The 16,031-nt window shown below is 38.4% G+C and overlaps 2 protein-coding genes and 1 long non-coding RNA gene across 4 annotated transcripts; 2 read left to right on the top strand and 1 right to left on the bottom strand.

Annotated features, from left to right (window-relative positions):
* The first annotated feature begins 358 nt into the window (after positions 1-358).
* LOC131314277 (cinnamoyl-CoA reductase 1-like) lies at positions 359-5,789 on the top strand. The gene is made up of 6 exons (XM_058342809.1): positions 359-593; positions 671-843; positions 921-1,106; positions 4,191-4,353; positions 4,987-5,173; positions 5,470-5,789. Exons 1-6 carry the CDS (start codon positions 467-469, stop codon positions 5,612-5,614), a joined length of 981 nt encoding a protein of 326 aa, XP_058198792.1. The 5' UTR covers positions 359-466; the 3' UTR covers positions 5,615-5,789.
* A 4,638-nt stretch (positions 5,790-10,427) lies between these two features.
* On the bottom strand, positions 10,428-12,762 carry LOC131314278 (uncharacterized). Its single transcript, XR_009196334.1, has 3 exons — positions 12,065-12,762; positions 11,004-11,849; positions 10,428-10,471 (listed from the first exon to the last, which is right to left on the bottom strand). It is a non-coding gene; the product is annotated as an uncharacterized LOC131314278 (long non-coding RNA).
* LOC131314276 (cinnamoyl-CoA reductase 1-like) lies at positions 10,988-15,670 on the top strand. Of its 2 annotated transcripts, none has more exons than XM_058342806.1 (6): positions 10,988-11,186; positions 11,279-11,451; positions 11,529-11,714; positions 14,150-14,312; positions 14,846-15,032; positions 15,330-15,670. In XM_058342806.1, the coding sequence occupies exons 1-6, from the start codon at positions 11,060-11,062 to the stop codon at positions 15,472-15,474; spliced, it is 981 nt and encodes a 326-aa protein (XP_058198789.1). In that variant the 5' UTR covers positions 10,988-11,059; the 3' UTR covers positions 15,475-15,670. The 2 variants fall into 2 exon arrangements, with proteins under 2 accessions (XP_058198789.1, XP_058198791.1); XM_058342808.1 differs by having other exon boundaries at positions 11,008-11,186; positions 15,299-15,670.
* Positions 15,671-16,031: the final 361 nt, after the last annotated feature.

Genomic DNA, 16,031 nt, shown 5'->3' on the forward strand with positions numbered 1-16,031 from the left:
GATTGGAGCCTGTCGTGGGCAGTTGTCAGTTCGGCCCCGTTGTGGACAGCTTTTGTATCATTGTGACTGAGACCCCGCGTATGTCGTGTAGCAAAAACAAAAAAAATATCAGAGTGACTGGGCCCTGTTTAAGAAACTTTGAAAAAAAAAAAAAATAATGAGTTTATTTTATATTTTGAAACTCAAAAATAATATAAATAAAAAATATTTTTTAAATTTTTTTGTATCGTATAAAAGATCTCGATAAGCTCTTTCAAACAAGATTCATATTGCATATTTTTAAATTTTAACAAATTTTTAATTTTTAAGCTTGAAATTATCTTTTTAAAAAATTAGACTTTTTTGAAATTCTGGAATAGACCATGAGACCCCGCGTATGAAGCGTAACGAAAAAAAAATATATCAGAGTGACTGAGAGTGAGACAGAGCTTGAGGGGGGGAAGCAACTAGCAAGGCAGCAGGGAAAATGTCAGAGTCAAGCAAAGAAGGAGAGGTAGTTTGCGTAACTGGAGGCAGCGGCTACATCGGTTCATGGGTCGTCCGTCTCCTCCTCGACCGCGGCTACACCGTTCACGCCACCGTCAAAAATATCAGTTACTCTCTCTCTCTCTCTCTCTCTCCCCCTGTGTGTGTCAACCCCGCGTCTAATTGCGGTTGTCTTTTTTCGCAGATGACGAAAAAGAAACGAAGCATCTAGAATCCCTAGAAGGAGCAGAATCGCGTCTCCGTCTCTTCCAGATTGATCTCCTCGACTACGATTCCATAGTCGCCGCCGTCAACGGCGCCGCCGGCGTCTTCCACCTCGCTTCCCCCTGCATCATAGACGAAGTTAAAGACCCCGAGGTCCCGAAACGCACTTACATGTGGGAATTTATTCATTCTTTTATGGCAATCGGTTTGATGTGCTATATATTTTGCAGAATGAGCTATTGGCGCCCGCAATTAAGGGGACAAACAACGTGCTCACCGCGGCTAAGGAGTTAGGGGTTCGGCGCGTGGTGGTGACGTCGTCCAATACCGCCATCATGCCCAGCCCTTACTGGCCAGCCGATAAGGCGAAGAACGAGGATTGCTGGACTGACGTTGACTACTGCAAGCAGAACGGAGTGAGATATATGCCTTAATTTAGCTTAAATGACATGCTCTATCTTTTATGTCTTCGGTTTAGTTTCAGTTTCCTATTTTTCCCCTTGATTTTGAATTTCATGCTCTATCTTTCTAAATCATCAACCTCCAGCGACTTTTAGAAACTAGACTATCAGTTTCAACCTCATTCTCCTTGGATTAGGGGTGATAAATTGAACTTAGACCCATTAAGAAATCCAAATTCACCTATTAAAAAATAGACTTATCCCAACTCATTTATTAGCTGGGTCAGAATGGATCCAACCCATCTGACCGATTTATTAATTGGGTTTAATTTGGTCAACTTAAATGACTCAATAAGTCATGAGTATAACCCAACAAAAAAAAAACCCATTTATCAGTCAATACTCTCCTCCCACTCCTCGCAGCCGTGCTTGCCATCACCACCTTCTCCTCCTCCACCAACCGGATCACCGCCAGCCGCCACAGACCACCACCATTTCCACTACCGTACACCACTGCTGCACCTCCACAGCCGAACACCATAACCATCCGACCGAGCTCCATCGCCGCTCCGAACTGCCGCCAAAATCTCTCCAAAACTCATTTCACCGGACGCGAGGTAGTCCGAACTCACCTCCCTACGTATATTTATGCGTTGATATGTAATTCCATCAATGTTCTGGTGCTGTACGTTTGAAGTTCTGTTGCGATAACAAGAAACCCGAGCCGAACCATAAACCTTCGAAAAAGCTTGGAATTGAAACCTTAAATCGCTGTGAAAAACTAATTAAATGTTCGGGCCCAGTATATTGGTTGTTGCCCAGTAGGTTAAGACTGATTTTAGCACTCCATAGTGTATAAAACGAACACAAATGAAGAGAGAGAGTGCAAACCGAGTTCCGATCAAAATCTATGTTTTTTTTTAAATTGCTTGAACGGAAAATCTGATCTGTCCATCTTGTTCGTCTCCTCAAGACGGTTCGGATAATGGTATAATAAGCCTTCATACGATGTCGGGTTAGATCACATGCGTCGATCAAAGTTTTGAGTGTGTGAGCTTACCACACTCTATAATTTTTCATTTAGCATGAGGTTGAGGATGAGGCGACATCACGGGGGGAGAGAGAGAGAGAGAGAGATGAACCAGAATCAGCAATCTTTTCCTCCTCATAATCTTTTCTCACAAAAGTTTCTTAAATTTCCTTCGGCTAAATAAGCCAATTGGATTATTTTTTTGTCTTTATTCAATTTTTTTTCGTATTTGTTAGTTTTTGTCAATTTTGGGGGGATTATTGCATTGTCATGACGAGAGAAATCTAAAAAATATAAATTTACGATCGAAATCCAATTTTTTTTTGAATAAAGACAAAAAAAATTGGCTTATTGGCTTATTTTTATCTTTATTCAAAAAAATTAGGTTTCGATCGTAATTTTTTACTTTTTAGATTTCTCTTGTCATAACGATGCAATAATCCCCAAAAAAATTGACGAAAAACTAATAAATACGAAAAAAAATTGAATAAGGACAAAAAAATAACCCAGTTGGCTTATTTTGCCAAACGGGATTATAGTTTTGCAAAGGAAGTGCAAAACAGAAAAAAGGGCTGATCAAAAAAAGAAAAAAGCGATGGTAATTAAGTGTATAGGGGTAATTTGCTCATTTTACTAGTAGAGTGATAGTATGGTAAATTTAGTGTACATTGGTATTTGTCATTTTAAATTTTAGTATATAATATTTAATTGGACTAATGGGCGTGTTGGGTTTGCTTTTTAATAAATGGGTTGGGTTAGGTATGGGTAATTAGCCTCATAGTTAATTGGTCTAAATGGATCAATGACCCATTAAAGATCCAACCCACTTACAACTTGCCCAATTTGACCCAAACCCGCCCATTTGCCACCCCTACCCTGGATATAAACTATTGTCTACCCGCAATAACATATACGCCTTATTGTGGGTTTGATTGAGCATGGAAACTGCCTCAAAGGCTCCACAAATCTCATCGCCAATTTATCTCATCTCCTTGCCCTAAATTACAGAAGATGGAGATAGTAATACAATGTTGTTGTACTAGGCTAGGACCAAGCTATGCTTTTTCTTCTTGAGATTTGGATTCTCAAAACCTCAACAATAATCATTGTCATGAGGTGTTCCTTTTTTTGTAATTTGATCAACGGGAGCAGTATCTGGGAATGTAGGGTAGAAGAAATAGAAAACCAAGGAATATGCTTTTGTTGGAAAACTATGTAGCTTATGGACAATTATGCAGAGACCAAAGCCTTGATTTTCTTGTTATGCTATCATTTTAGATGAAGGTGTAGCTCGTTAAGGTAAATAATGGATAGTTTGTTCTCGGTGGGTTACTTATTCTTTTGTAGCTTAATGCACAAGATGCACGGAAATGATTATATCTTGACTTCGTATCGGTTAGACGAGTATTAATATACCAGTGGTATAGAATCATGTGCGTTCACTTACGGCCCCTTTGGATTGTGAGAAAATGGAGCCTTTCCTCACCAAATCTCCAAAAATATCATTTGTGTACGCTTTTTTTCTCCATTTTCTACCATAGTACTCAATCCAAATGAGTGTTTTGGTAAGAAACTGGAATCCTTTCTTTTCTTTTCTTAACAAATCAGTCAATCCAAAGGGGCTGTTAGTAATTGACATTCGATGACAGGTTCCACTAAGTGAGTACCATCATATTTGATTGCTATGGAGTATGGACTACTATGTGACGTTTATTGCTGTATACAAATGTTAGGTGTACTTTGCCTTGGTGTATGTTTGTGCACATAAGTTGCTGGTATGCATTTTTACAGGCAACTGCTAAAATTGTTGGACCTTATATTTTCAGAAATGAATTGAGTGAATCATTTAGAGCAAGATTGTGGCTACTTTATGTGTGATCTCTCATAATTTGTTTCATTGATCCCAAAGACGTCGTGCGTTTAGGTTATTAATATCACTCATTTTTTTGTCTGACGAGTTTTCTATCTTTGATCTTGCTTGTGAATAAACGGTTGGAATGTGCTTTAATTTCTGTTGTTATGTCTGAAGTTGTTGCACTTTTTCTAACCCGTATGATTCTGTTTGCTAGTTATGGTATCCACTTTCTAAAACACTAGCTGAGAAAGCAGCTTGGGAATTTGCCAAGGAAAAAGGTTTGGATGTGGTTGTGGTGAATCCTGGAACAGTTATGGGCCCTATTCTGCCCCCAACTCTTAATGCAAGCATGTTAAAGCTTCTTCGTCTACTTCAGGGTAATATTTTCAAGAAGTTATAAGTTACTATAGATTCTGTTGAGATGTTCGACGATTTGCAAATGTAGCATTTAAAAAGACGAGTATTCATGTATCTCTTAGTATTCTTTTGCTCCATTAGATCCTTGCGAGAATGGGAGGGGCGTGAGGAGGAAGGCAAGTTTCTCTGAAACTGAGAAATTTATAAGTGACAACTTCCCATCGTGTATTTGATTAGTTAAATAGGGAACTAAATGTTACAAGCATCTATTCCAGTGGCATTGGTGAAATATTCAATCTTCAAAGCTCCACATGAGATGCTTTTAGGGTTTCTACATGATTCCTGGGCCTCAAATGGGAAAGTGGTTTCCCAAGTTGGCTGCTAGCGCTGGAACCGTTCGTGAGTGATCTAAATTTGTTTTCATGTTTCAGAAGCGTTGGGGAATAAGAGTCCATGTCTCAATACTTACATAAAAGGATTTCCCTTGACTGACATACTAACTCTTCCATTCTGCTTTCTCCATGCTTATGACTGACCACTGGCCAGTTGAAGTGTTAAAAGGAGACTAATTGTAGGAACGATGGGTACCGAGCTGACTCTTTATTTATGAGACCGTTAATTTCAAAACTAACATGGCTTTCATTTTTGGCCAGGGTGCACTGAAACATATGAAAACATCTTTATGGGGTCTGTCCATGTGAAAGATGTGGCCCTTGCACACATATTGGTCTATGAAAATACATCAGCTACAGGAAGGCACCTGTGTGTTGAAGCTATATCACACTATGGTGACTTTGCAGCCATGGTCGCAGAACTTTATCCTGAATACAATATTCCCAGGTAATGTGACTGTGTTGACATTTGGTAAACTCAATTCTGGTGTTGATTAAATGAAGTGTCTGATACATTATTGCTTGGTCGGGAAGATAAGATCAATAAGTCCCCTCATAGTCATAGCGGAAACTTGGGTTCAGATCCCCCACTTCACTTCGGTTGGGGGATGGCTACCCTTGTACCGCAGGCTTCTGTTTACTGTTTGAGATGGTATCTGATAAAGTGGTTGGTACATGAATAAATGGTTGCAAATTGTTTCATGATTTTTTAGGCGTTGTTTATACGAATTCCTTTTTTTGAAGGCTGCCAAAAGATACTCAACCTGGAATGCTGAGATCTAAGAATGCATCTACGAAGCTGATGGACTTGGGTTTACAATTCATTCCTATGGAGCAAATCATCAAGGAATCGGTTGAGAGCTTAAAGAGCAAAGGATTTATTTCGTAATAGAAAACTCAGCTTAGCATACGTACACCTATTTACGCCCCTTAACTTGAACTTGTTACGTCCATTTATTATATTATTTGTAGTTTGATATTCGTTTTTCTCGTTTCAAAACCAACCGAGAATTTTATTGGTGTCAATCAAATTAATAAAGAATGAAGACCAAGTTTATATTGGATGTTGAATAAGAGAAGCACTAAATAAAATTCCTAAGCTACGTTGTGGAATTGGAGCGTTATACCGAATTGGATTTGCACGTGGGGGCCAAGCAGCCAACAAGTACTTGTAGGGGGGACATTTATATTAAAAAGAGGGCCCACTAACTACAATGGAAAGGGGAGGAATTCTTTTCCCTAACGGCAGAGTTAACATAGGAAAAGGTGGACGCGGGGGCTCTGCTGCCCAGGGGGGCAGCAGCCCCTGCCCACACTCACACACACTCACACACGGCACCGTTTCGTTAAAGAAAAAAAAAAAACTCTTCCGCTTGCAATCCAATCCTAAGGAGCAGAAACGTGATTATGAGAGCCTTAGAGTTAAAATTTAATTATGTTTCTTTAGAATAATATGATCAGAATAATAAGATCTTCACGTCAATTCAAACGGATTGAAAATTGGAGCACTTAATTTTTTAATCATATTTTTTAATATATAAACGGTCTAAAAAATTAAGTGTGCCACTTTTTAATTCGTTTGAACAAGTACGAATATCTTATTATTCTAATCATATTATTTTAAAGAGATATAATTAATTTTTGTCTCTAGAACTCTCATAATTAAGTATATGCTCTTTATTTAGGATCCTGTAGATCAGAAACGTGATTATGAAAGTCCTATAAACAAAAGTTAATTATATCTCTTTAAAATAATATGATTAGAATAATAAGATATTCGTACTTGTTCAAACGAATTAAAAAGTGGCACACTTAATTTAGACCGTTTATATATTAAAAAATATGATTAAAAAATTAAGTGCTCCAATTTTCAATCCGTTTAAATTGACGTGAAGATCTTATTATTCTGATCATATTATTCTAAAGAGACATAATTAAATTTTAACTCTAAGGCTCTCATAATCACGTTTCTGCTCCTTAGGATTGCAAGCGGAAGAGTTTTTTTTTTTTCTTTAACGAAACGGTGCCGTGTGTGAGTGTGTGTGAGTGTGGGCAGGGGCTGCTGCCCACCCCTGGGCAGCAGAGCCCCCGCGTCCGGAAAAGGTGGGTTTTGCTCGGAGGATATCTTATTTCCCACGGAAAAACAGAGACCAACAGACGCGGCTTCGGCTGCGGCAGAAAGAAATACGCCATGATCGGCTTAGCTCCTTCGGCTAGGATAACGAGGATATCTCTCCAAGTAGTATGGTTGTAAAGATTTTTAGGTTCTTTTCTAGTCGACTTTAGTTGAGCAACTTTGAATAATTCATTGTTTCAATGAAAGTTTCTATTGCTTTATCTTCACATTGTGTTTGTATTCATGATATCAAATACCGTTGTGCAACCATTTTTCAATGTTTTGAGATAGACTATACGACGTGAAACAAGTTGTGCCTTAGTTAAATCTCATTTTTCAATGTTTTGAGATAGACTATACGACGTGAGACAGGTTGTGCCTTGGTTAAATCTCATTTTTTAATGTTTTGAAATAGACTTTGAGATAGACTATACGACGTGAGACAGATCGTGTCTTGGTTAAGTCCAGTGAAACGATCCGTGCCGTAATGAGAATATTTTTTGGGATTATCGACAGGAATTGCTACCCTATTGGTGGTTTGGTTATAAGTTGGATAAAACCCTAGACTTCGCCACAATTATATTGCAAGGGGAGGTTGAATCAAAACCTTAGTCCCTTCTCTCTCCTGCTTCCAAAATCTTTAATCAGCTTTTGTAGTTTAATTGTTAGTAGTTTAATCAAATCAATCACAAATCCAAACTCCCTTTTAATTTCAAAATTAAATTAGAAATTAATTGAAAGTACCGTAACTTAGCCTTTTACTCCCTGTAGACGATCCTGGACTTAACCATTGTTCTTTGGAATAATAATTAATTCCTTATTTTATAAATTAAATTATATTTTTGATACGAAAACGACAGACCAACAATCTCGCTACATCTAAGTAAAGCTACGATACCTTAGAATCAGGTGCCTCGCCTTTTTTAAGACATGATGACACTTCAAAGTTCAAAGTTGTCATGTGGATTCACAAGGTGGGTGCTTATATGTTACTTTGCCACAAAAGTAGATTTTTTTCATTTATACTTTCATTTCCTTCTCTTTATTCCTTTTTAGCCAATAACCATAATGAGAAAGTATGCTGAGGTGATAAATTTTAAAGTACTAAATAAGTAGTATTTAAATTGCACGTTGATCACCAAAAAAATATACCTGGTGGAATGACAAGGGTATTACAAGTCTTTTTTTCTCCATGATAGTTGGTAGTTAGTGTTAGTTGTAATTATTGAGATTAAAAATTCGTATGAAAATACATAGTGCTTACCACTGAGTTACCACTCTACCTGCGGGGTCTTACTAGTCTTTACATCAACTAATTATTTAGCCAAGGACCAAATGCATTAAATTTACAATGCCATGTAGTCATAGGGTAAAGGCCCATTAATTTTTTCTAGGGATGGAAGAAAAATCGACGGATCAAAGAAATCGACCGATTGATTCGGTTTTTGGTTGGGGGTAAGGGTGGGTTTGGTTGTCTTCAATTTGGATCAAACCCATTAATTTCGGTTGGGTCTCATTTACCCATAAATTTCTCCGGACTGAGCCGATATACCCCAAAATCATACCGATTTGGACCAATCAATCAAAGCCATCCATCTAAAAGCCACATTCCGCTAAGGTTCTTATTTTCTAAGTATTTATTTTTCGATTTACGAGACATTTCATTCTCTCACAATATAAATCACCTTTAATTTTAATTTTAGTTAGTGGAACATGGACTCAGGGGGGCTGCTGTGCGTGCTGTCCCGGCCCAGGGGACCCCGCTCCGGTCTTAGTCCGACCATCGGAAACGTTCACTTCGTAGAGCTCGTCGAGTTGAACAAGTATGCAAAAAATTAGTTTGATCAGATATCTTTAAGTGCCTGATCAGAACACATATAACTTGCCAATAATGGGTTCTAGTAGATTTGATCCAGTGTTTCGGATCCATTCTTTTCAAGATAAAAATGTTCCGATCAAGCACTTAAAGATATCCGATCAAACTGATTTCTTGCATACTTGTTCAACTCGACGAGCTCTACGAAGTGAACGTTTTCGATCGTCGAACCAAGCTCGGAGCGGGGCCCCCTGGGCCGGGACAGCACTCTGCTGTCCCTTCCAGGGACAGCAGGCCCCCTGAGTCGAGTGGAACACACCATAAGATACCAAATTTGAGAAAAATCATACGTACCAGCCGGGATTCAAACATTAGATAAAACCTCTGCATATTAGAAGGAGTGTACACTAATCAAGTGCAACAACTTGAAACATAATTTAAGCGTTCTTCTTGATTTCTCTACTTCACGGTACGTTCTTATGTACCAAAAGTTAAACCAAAAAAATCAAAATGCATTAATATCAAGTATTATTAACACTTATTTCTACCTTAATTCTTCTCCTCATATGCCCTCTTTTTTTTTTTATAACAACTTCACTTTAAAATACATAAATTACGTAATTTTTATACTAGTACAAGTTTATGACTGATAAAAAACATACAGAATCATTTCTATTCATGCACAGTCTTACCACCAGTAAATAACACAAAAAGTCTGCAGACACAATTTTAATGCTTTTTTTGGAACTTGTAAAAGGGGAGGAAAGTTAAATTCATTTCGTTATTTTCTCTCCACTTTCTCCAAGAATCCAAGCAATTGAGAAAGGAAATTTTTTAACATTCCCATCTCTTCCACGAGTTCCGAACAAAGCATAAAACAGAATTTCGCAGACTTTGTTCGGAGTAATTCAGTACATGTGATTGTGAATCCATGTTTATCGAACGCAGTTATGTTTGAAATTATGATTTAGGGATGTGTTGGTAGCATTGTTTCCAACAGGAAAGTGAATCATGTCTTGGGAAAGTCTCGGTACTGATTCTAAAAATCGATAAAATCAATGGTTTTGTTCGGTTCATAGTTTTGTTTTTTAATCATTACCCTATCTCTTTCTTCAATTATTACCCTATTTCTCTAATTATTACTTTCTCATCTCTCTCTATCTCTCTTCAATCATTATCCCTCTTTTCAATCATTACCCTATTTCTCTCTCCACCCACTACCAAAACTAAACTAAACTAAACTCCCAACCAAACAAAGCCTCATATAGTTTTAGCTCATTATATTCGCCATTTCCAGCATTGAGCAGCGGCTTCTGCCTTTAGTCTGCGGTGGGAAGAGTTCAAGTTGGAGCAGTAGATCATCTTGGAGGGCTTGCTCTGTGTTCATACCTGGCCTCTCAACTTCGGCCTCTCCAACCCTTTCTCACGAGTGTGTTCGACGGGTCCGACTCCGGCGTCATGGTTCCAAGCGGATTTTTTTTTTTTTGTTTTCTCTGTTTTTTCTTTTTATTTTCTTTTGTTAGTTTTGTATTTTGAAACCGATAATGTACCTTTATTATACTGTATATGTTTTGGCTGATATTGAGATGATTTGATTTGCTAAATAAAGGAAAGCCAGAAAAGTGAATAATGAACACCAGAGCGAATGAACTCTAACCCAGTTGGCTTCTTCTGATTTTCCCATTTGGGAGACGAGGATTGGAGTCCTGTCGAGGGCAATTGTCAGTTCGGCCCGTTGTGGACAGCCTTTATATCATTGTGACTGAGACCCCGCGTATGACAGTGTAGCAAAAAAAATAAAAATATCAGAGTGACTGGTCCTGTTTCATGAATTTTTTTAAAAAATAAAGAGTTTATTTCATATTTTTAAATTTAAAAATAATATAAATGAAAAATATTTTTTAAATTTTTTTACATCGTATAAAAGATTTCGATAAAATCTTTCAAACAAGATCCATATTACATATTTTTAGATTTCAACAAGTCTATAATTTTTGAGCTTGAAATTATCTTCTTTAAAAAAAAAGATTTTTTTGGAGTTCTGGAATACACCATGAGACCCCGCGTATGCCGTGTAGCCAAAAAAATATATATATCAGAATGACTGAGAGCCCGTTCCAGAACACTTTCTTAAAAAATAAATATTTATTTCACATTTTAAAATTCAAAAATAATTTAAATGGAAAATAAATTTTCAAATTTTTTTGCACCGAATTAAAGATCTTAATGAGATCTTTCAAATAAAATTCATAATGCATATTTTTAAATTTTAATAAATTCACTATTTTTTAGCTTGAAATTGCTTTCTTAAAAAATAAGTACTTATTTCGAGTTCCAGGACGGAACCTGAGAGTGAGAGAGAGCTTGAGGAGGGGGAAGCAACTAGCAAGGCAGCAGGGAAAATGTCAGAGTCAAGCAAAGGAGGAGAGGTAGTTTGCGTAACTGGAGGCAGCGGCTACATCGGTTCATGGATCGTCCGTCTCCTCCTCGACCGCGGCTACACCGTTCACGCCACCGTAAAAAATATCAGTTACTCTCTCTCTCTCTCTCTCTCTGTCTCTCTCTCTCTCTCCCTGTGTGTGTCAACCCCGGCGTCTAATTGCGGTTGTCTTTTTTCGCAGATGACGAAAAAGAAACGAAGCATCTAGAATCCCTAGAAGGAGCAGAATCGCGTCTCCGTCTCTTCCAGATCGATCTCCTCGACTACGATTCCATAGTCGCCGGCGTCAACGGCGCCGCCGGCGTCTTCCACCTCGCTTCCCCCTGCATCGTAGACGAAGTCATAGACCCCGAGGTCCCGAAACGCACTTACACGTGGGAATTTATTCGTTCTTTTATGGTAATCGGGTTGATGTGCTACATATTTTGCAGAATGAGCTATTGGCGCCCGCAATTAAGGGGACAAACAACGTGCTCACGGCGGCTAAGGAGTTAGGGGTTCGGCGCGTGGTGGTGACGTCGTCCATATCTGCCATCACGCCCAGCCCTTACTGGCCAGTCGATAGGGTGAAGAACGAGGATTGCTGGACTGACGTTGACTACTGCAAGCAGAACGGAGTGAGATATATGCCTTAATTTAGTTCAGAATGACATGCTCTATCTTTTGTCTTCGGTTTAGTTTCATTTTCTAATTTCCCCCTTGATTTTGAATTACATGCTCTATCCTTCTAAATCATCAACCTATTGGCCACCCTCAATAATGCTACACGCACAACCGTTGTGTTGGTTGTGCGCGTAATTCTGACCGTTCAGATGTATTATGTATTTAGACGGTCTAGATTTTAAAAAAACTCTTTCATAACTTTTTTGAGAAAGAGTTTGAGTGAATCCTGGCAATTTATTACAGCAATAGACGGCTAGAAAATGGTTGTGTGTTGTGTTTTACACAACCGTTGTGTGTGTAGCACTTTTGCATAACTCATACGCCTTACACACGACTTATTGTGGGTGTGATTGAGCATGAAACTGCCTCAAAGGCTCCACAAATCTCATCACCAATTTATCTCATCTCCTTGTCCTAAATTACGGAAGATGGAGATAGTAATATAATTTTGTTGTACTAGGCTAGGACCAAGCTATGCCTTTTCTACTTGAGATTTGGATTCTCAAACCTCAACAATAATCTTCTTCTTTTCTTTTTTTTTGGGGTAACATAGCTTGAAATAAAAAAAAGGCTAACCGAATATGCAGCCTACAAGGGGTATGCCCCAGGAGGAAAAGAAAAGAAAGAAAAGGAGAAAATCTAAAACCTAAATAAAACATAGCAGATGTTCAATAAAGCTCAAAGCACACTTCAATAAAGCAACACAGATGACATGCAAGCCTAACTCCTTAAAGCCTTCAACATCTTTATTTTCTCTCGAAGCTTTTTCTTAGTTTCACCTCTAGCGGGCATAGGTGATGTGGAATCACCCACCACTTGGTTCAAGCTCTGACGAGGTCCAATGAAATCACCTTCCAAAGGGATATCCTTGGAGGCTCTCGAAAACGTGTTGATCGACGGAGAGCCACGGGAGGAAGCTCTTGTTGATTGCTACCCCGACCTTGGACAACCGGAGTAGAGATACAAGATACAGGATAAAGCACAACCGAAGGAGGCACAGTCCCTGCATCATCTTTGTTTGTTACTGTCACAAGGGCGGAGGCACCCGAATCCTCACATCTCTCTAGAACGCCAACTTCGTTTGTTGTAGAAGGAACACATAAAGAAGAAGATATGGCCAAAGGAGTTCTTTTGGCTTTCTTCCTCTTCACCTCGACCCATTCATCTTTATCTCCATCTACTCTCTCCTTGGTAGCTCGCTCTTGAACAACCGGGACTACTTGTCCTACGGGCTCCTTGGCAATTCGCGTTTTAACAACCGGGACTTCCTGTCCTACCGTCTCATTGGCTTTCCACACTTGAGAAAGAGGAGCTTGGGGCTTGACTCTGCAAGCTTTAGTAGTATGGCCAAAAATTTTACAAATGTGGCAAGCTTGAGGTTTCCAAGGAACCTCTACTCTAATTTCATATGGCTCAACAATAATCATTGTCATGAGGTGTTCCTTTTTTGTAATTTGATCAACGGGAGTGGTATCTAGGAATGTAGGGAAGAAGAAATAGAAAACCAAGGAATATGCTTTTGTTGGAAAACTGTGTAGCTTATGGACAAGCATGCAGAGACCAAAGCCTTGATTTTCTTGTTATGCTATCATTTTAGATGAAGGTGTAGCTCTTTTAAGGTAAATAATGAATAGTTTGTTCTCGGTGGGTTACTTATTCTTTTGTAGCTTAATGCACAAGATGCACAGAAGTGATTATCTTGGCTTCGTATCAGTTTGATGAGTATTAATATACCAGTGGTATAGAATCATGTGCGTTCACTTTTTCCCCTTTGGATTGTGAGAAAGGGGAGCCTTTCCTCACCAAATCTCCAAAAATATCATTTGTGTACTCTTTTTTTTCCCTCCATTTCCTACCACAGTAGTATAGTACTCAATCCAAATGAGTGTTTTGGTAAGAAATTGTAATCCTTTATTTTCTTTTCTTAACAAATCACTCAATCCAGAGGGGCTGTTAGTAATTGACATTCGATGACAGGTTCCACTAAGTAATACCATCATATTTGATTGCTATGGACTACTATGTGACGTTTATTGATGTATATAAATGTTAGGTGTACTTTGTCTTGGTGTATGTTTGTGCACATAAGTTGCTTGTATGCATTTTTACAGGCAACTGCTAAAATTGTTGGACCTTATATTTTCAGAAATGAGTCGAGTGAATCATTTAGAACAAGATTGTGGCTACTTTATGTGGGATCTCTCATAATTTGTTTCATTGATCCCAAAGACGTGGTGCGTTTAGCTTATTAATATCACTCATTTATTTGACTGACGAGTTTTCTATCTTTGATCATGCTTTTGAATAAACGGTTGGAATGTGCTTTAATTTCTGTTGTTATGTCTGAAGTTGTTTCATTTTTTCTAACCCGTATACTTCTGTTTGCTAGTTATGGTATCCACTTTCTAAAACACTAGCTGAGAAAGCAGCTTGGGAATTTGCCAAGGAAAATGGTTTGGATGTGGTTGTGGTGAATCCTGGAACAGTTATGGGCCCTGTTCTGCCCCCAACTCTTAATGCAAGCATGTTAATGCTTCTTCGTCTACTTCAGGGTAATATTTTCAAGAAGTTATAAGTTACTATAGATTCTGTTGAGATGTTCAACGATTTGCAAATGTAGCATTAAAAAGACGAGTATTCATGTATCTCTTAGTATTCTTTTGCTCCAATAGATCCTTAGGAGAATGGGAGGGGCATAAGGAGGAAGGCGAGTTTCTTTGAAACTGAGAAATTTCCGAGTGACAACTTCCAATCGTGTATTTGATTAGTTAAATAGGAAACTAAATGTTACAATCATCTATTCTAGTGGCATTGGTGAAATATTTGATCTTCAAAGCTCTGCATGAGAGACTTTTAGCGTTTCTACATGATTCCTGGGCCTCAAATAGGAAACTGGTTTCCATAAAAGGATTTTCCTTGGCTGACATACTAACTCTACCATTCTGCTTTCTCCATGCTTATGACCGACCACTGGCCAGTTGAAGTGTTAAAAGGAGACTAATTGTAGGAACAATGGGTACCGAGCTGACTCTTCATTTGTGAGACCGTTAATTTCAAAACTAACATGGCTTTCATTTTTGTCCAGGGTGCACTGAAACATATGAAAACTTCTTTATGGGGTCTATCCATGTGAAAGATGTGGCCCTAGCACACATATTGGTCTATGAAAATACGTCAGCTACAGGAAGGCACTTGTGTGTTGAAGCTATATCACACTATGGTGACTTTGCAGCCATGGTCGCAGAACTTTATCCTGAATACAATATCCCCAGGTAATGTGACTATGTTGACATTTGGTAAACTCAATTCTGGTGTTGATTAAATGAAGTGTCTGATACATTATTGCTTGGTCGGGAAGATAAGATCGGTACGTCCCCTCATAGTAGAAGCAGAAACTTGGGTTCAGATCCCCCACTTCACTTCAGTTGGGGGATGGATACCCTTGTACCGCAGGCTTCTGTTTACTGTTTGAGATGGTATCTGATAAAGTGGTTGGTACACGAATAAATGGTTGTAAATTGGTTTCATGATTTTTTAGGCGTTGTTTATACGAATTCCTTTTTTTGAAGGCTGCCAAAAGATACTCAACCTGGATTGCTGAGATCTAAGAATGCATCTACGAAGCTGATGGACTTGGGTTTACAATTCATTCCTATGGAGCAAATCATCAAGGAATCGGTTGAGAGCTTAAAGAGCAAAGGATTTATTTCATAATAGAAAACTCAGCTTCGCTTCCTGGAGTCCTTATATTCCGTGTCATTGATATATGGGAGGGACTTTTGTAGCATGAATGGTAATCTATTTACCCTATTTCTTGTGGGTTAATGCTTGTGTCCAATTCTGGTGACTTTTGCAGCTAATGTAGAATAACTTCACCATGAATGTAAGTCCTTGTTATTGCTCCTGAGAATTTCCGTCATCGTCACTCTTGATTTGGTAGCAAATGATTGTGAGATTTAGGGCATTGCTTACCATACATTAGTGCCATGCTTGAAAGCTGCCACGAGATATTACTACACTTTTTTGTTCATACGAGGAGAATTTTATATTACTCAACTACTGTATTAACTACTTATTCTCAAGAGTTGAATTCACAATCTCACTACGTCTAAGTAAAGATATGATACCTTTGAATCAGGTGCCTTGACTTTTTGAAGACATGACACTTCAAAGTTGTCATGTGGATTCATTAGGTCACGGGCTTATTTGTTACTTTGCCACAAAAGTAGTTTTTTTTTCATTTATATTTTCCTTTCCTTCTATTAATTCCT

Source organism: Rhododendron vialii, chromosome 13a, assembly GCF_030253575.1.
Source record: "Rhododendron vialii isolate Sample 1 chromosome 13a, ASM3025357v1".
Classification (NCBI taxonomy): domain Eukaryota; kingdom Viridiplantae; phylum Streptophyta; class Magnoliopsida; order Ericales; family Ericaceae; genus Rhododendron; species Rhododendron vialii.

Coding starts and splice junctions, on each gene's coding strand:
- LOC131314277 (XM_058342809.1), top strand. CDS start 467: ATGTCAGAGTCAAGCAAAGAAGGAGAGGTAGTTTGCGTAACTGGAGGC. Junction 594..670: donor CGCCACCGTCAAAAATATCA/GTTACTCTCTCT, acceptor CTTTTTTCGCAG/ATGACGAAAAAGAAACGAAG. Junction 5,174..5,469: donor CCTGAATACAATATTCCCAG/GTAATGTGACTG, acceptor CTTTTTTTGAAG/GCTGCCAAAAGATACTCAAC.
- LOC131314276 (XM_058342806.1), top strand. CDS start 11,060: ATGTCAGAGTCAAGCAAAGGAGGAGAGGTAGTTTGCGTAACTGGAGGC. Junction 11,187..11,278: donor CGCCACCGTAAAAAATATCA/GTTACTCTCTCT, acceptor CTTTTTTCGCAG/ATGACGAAAAAGAAACGAAG. Junction 11,452..11,528: donor ACGAAGTCATAGACCCCGAG/GTCCCGAAACGC, acceptor CATATTTTGCAG/AATGAGCTATTGGCGCCCGC.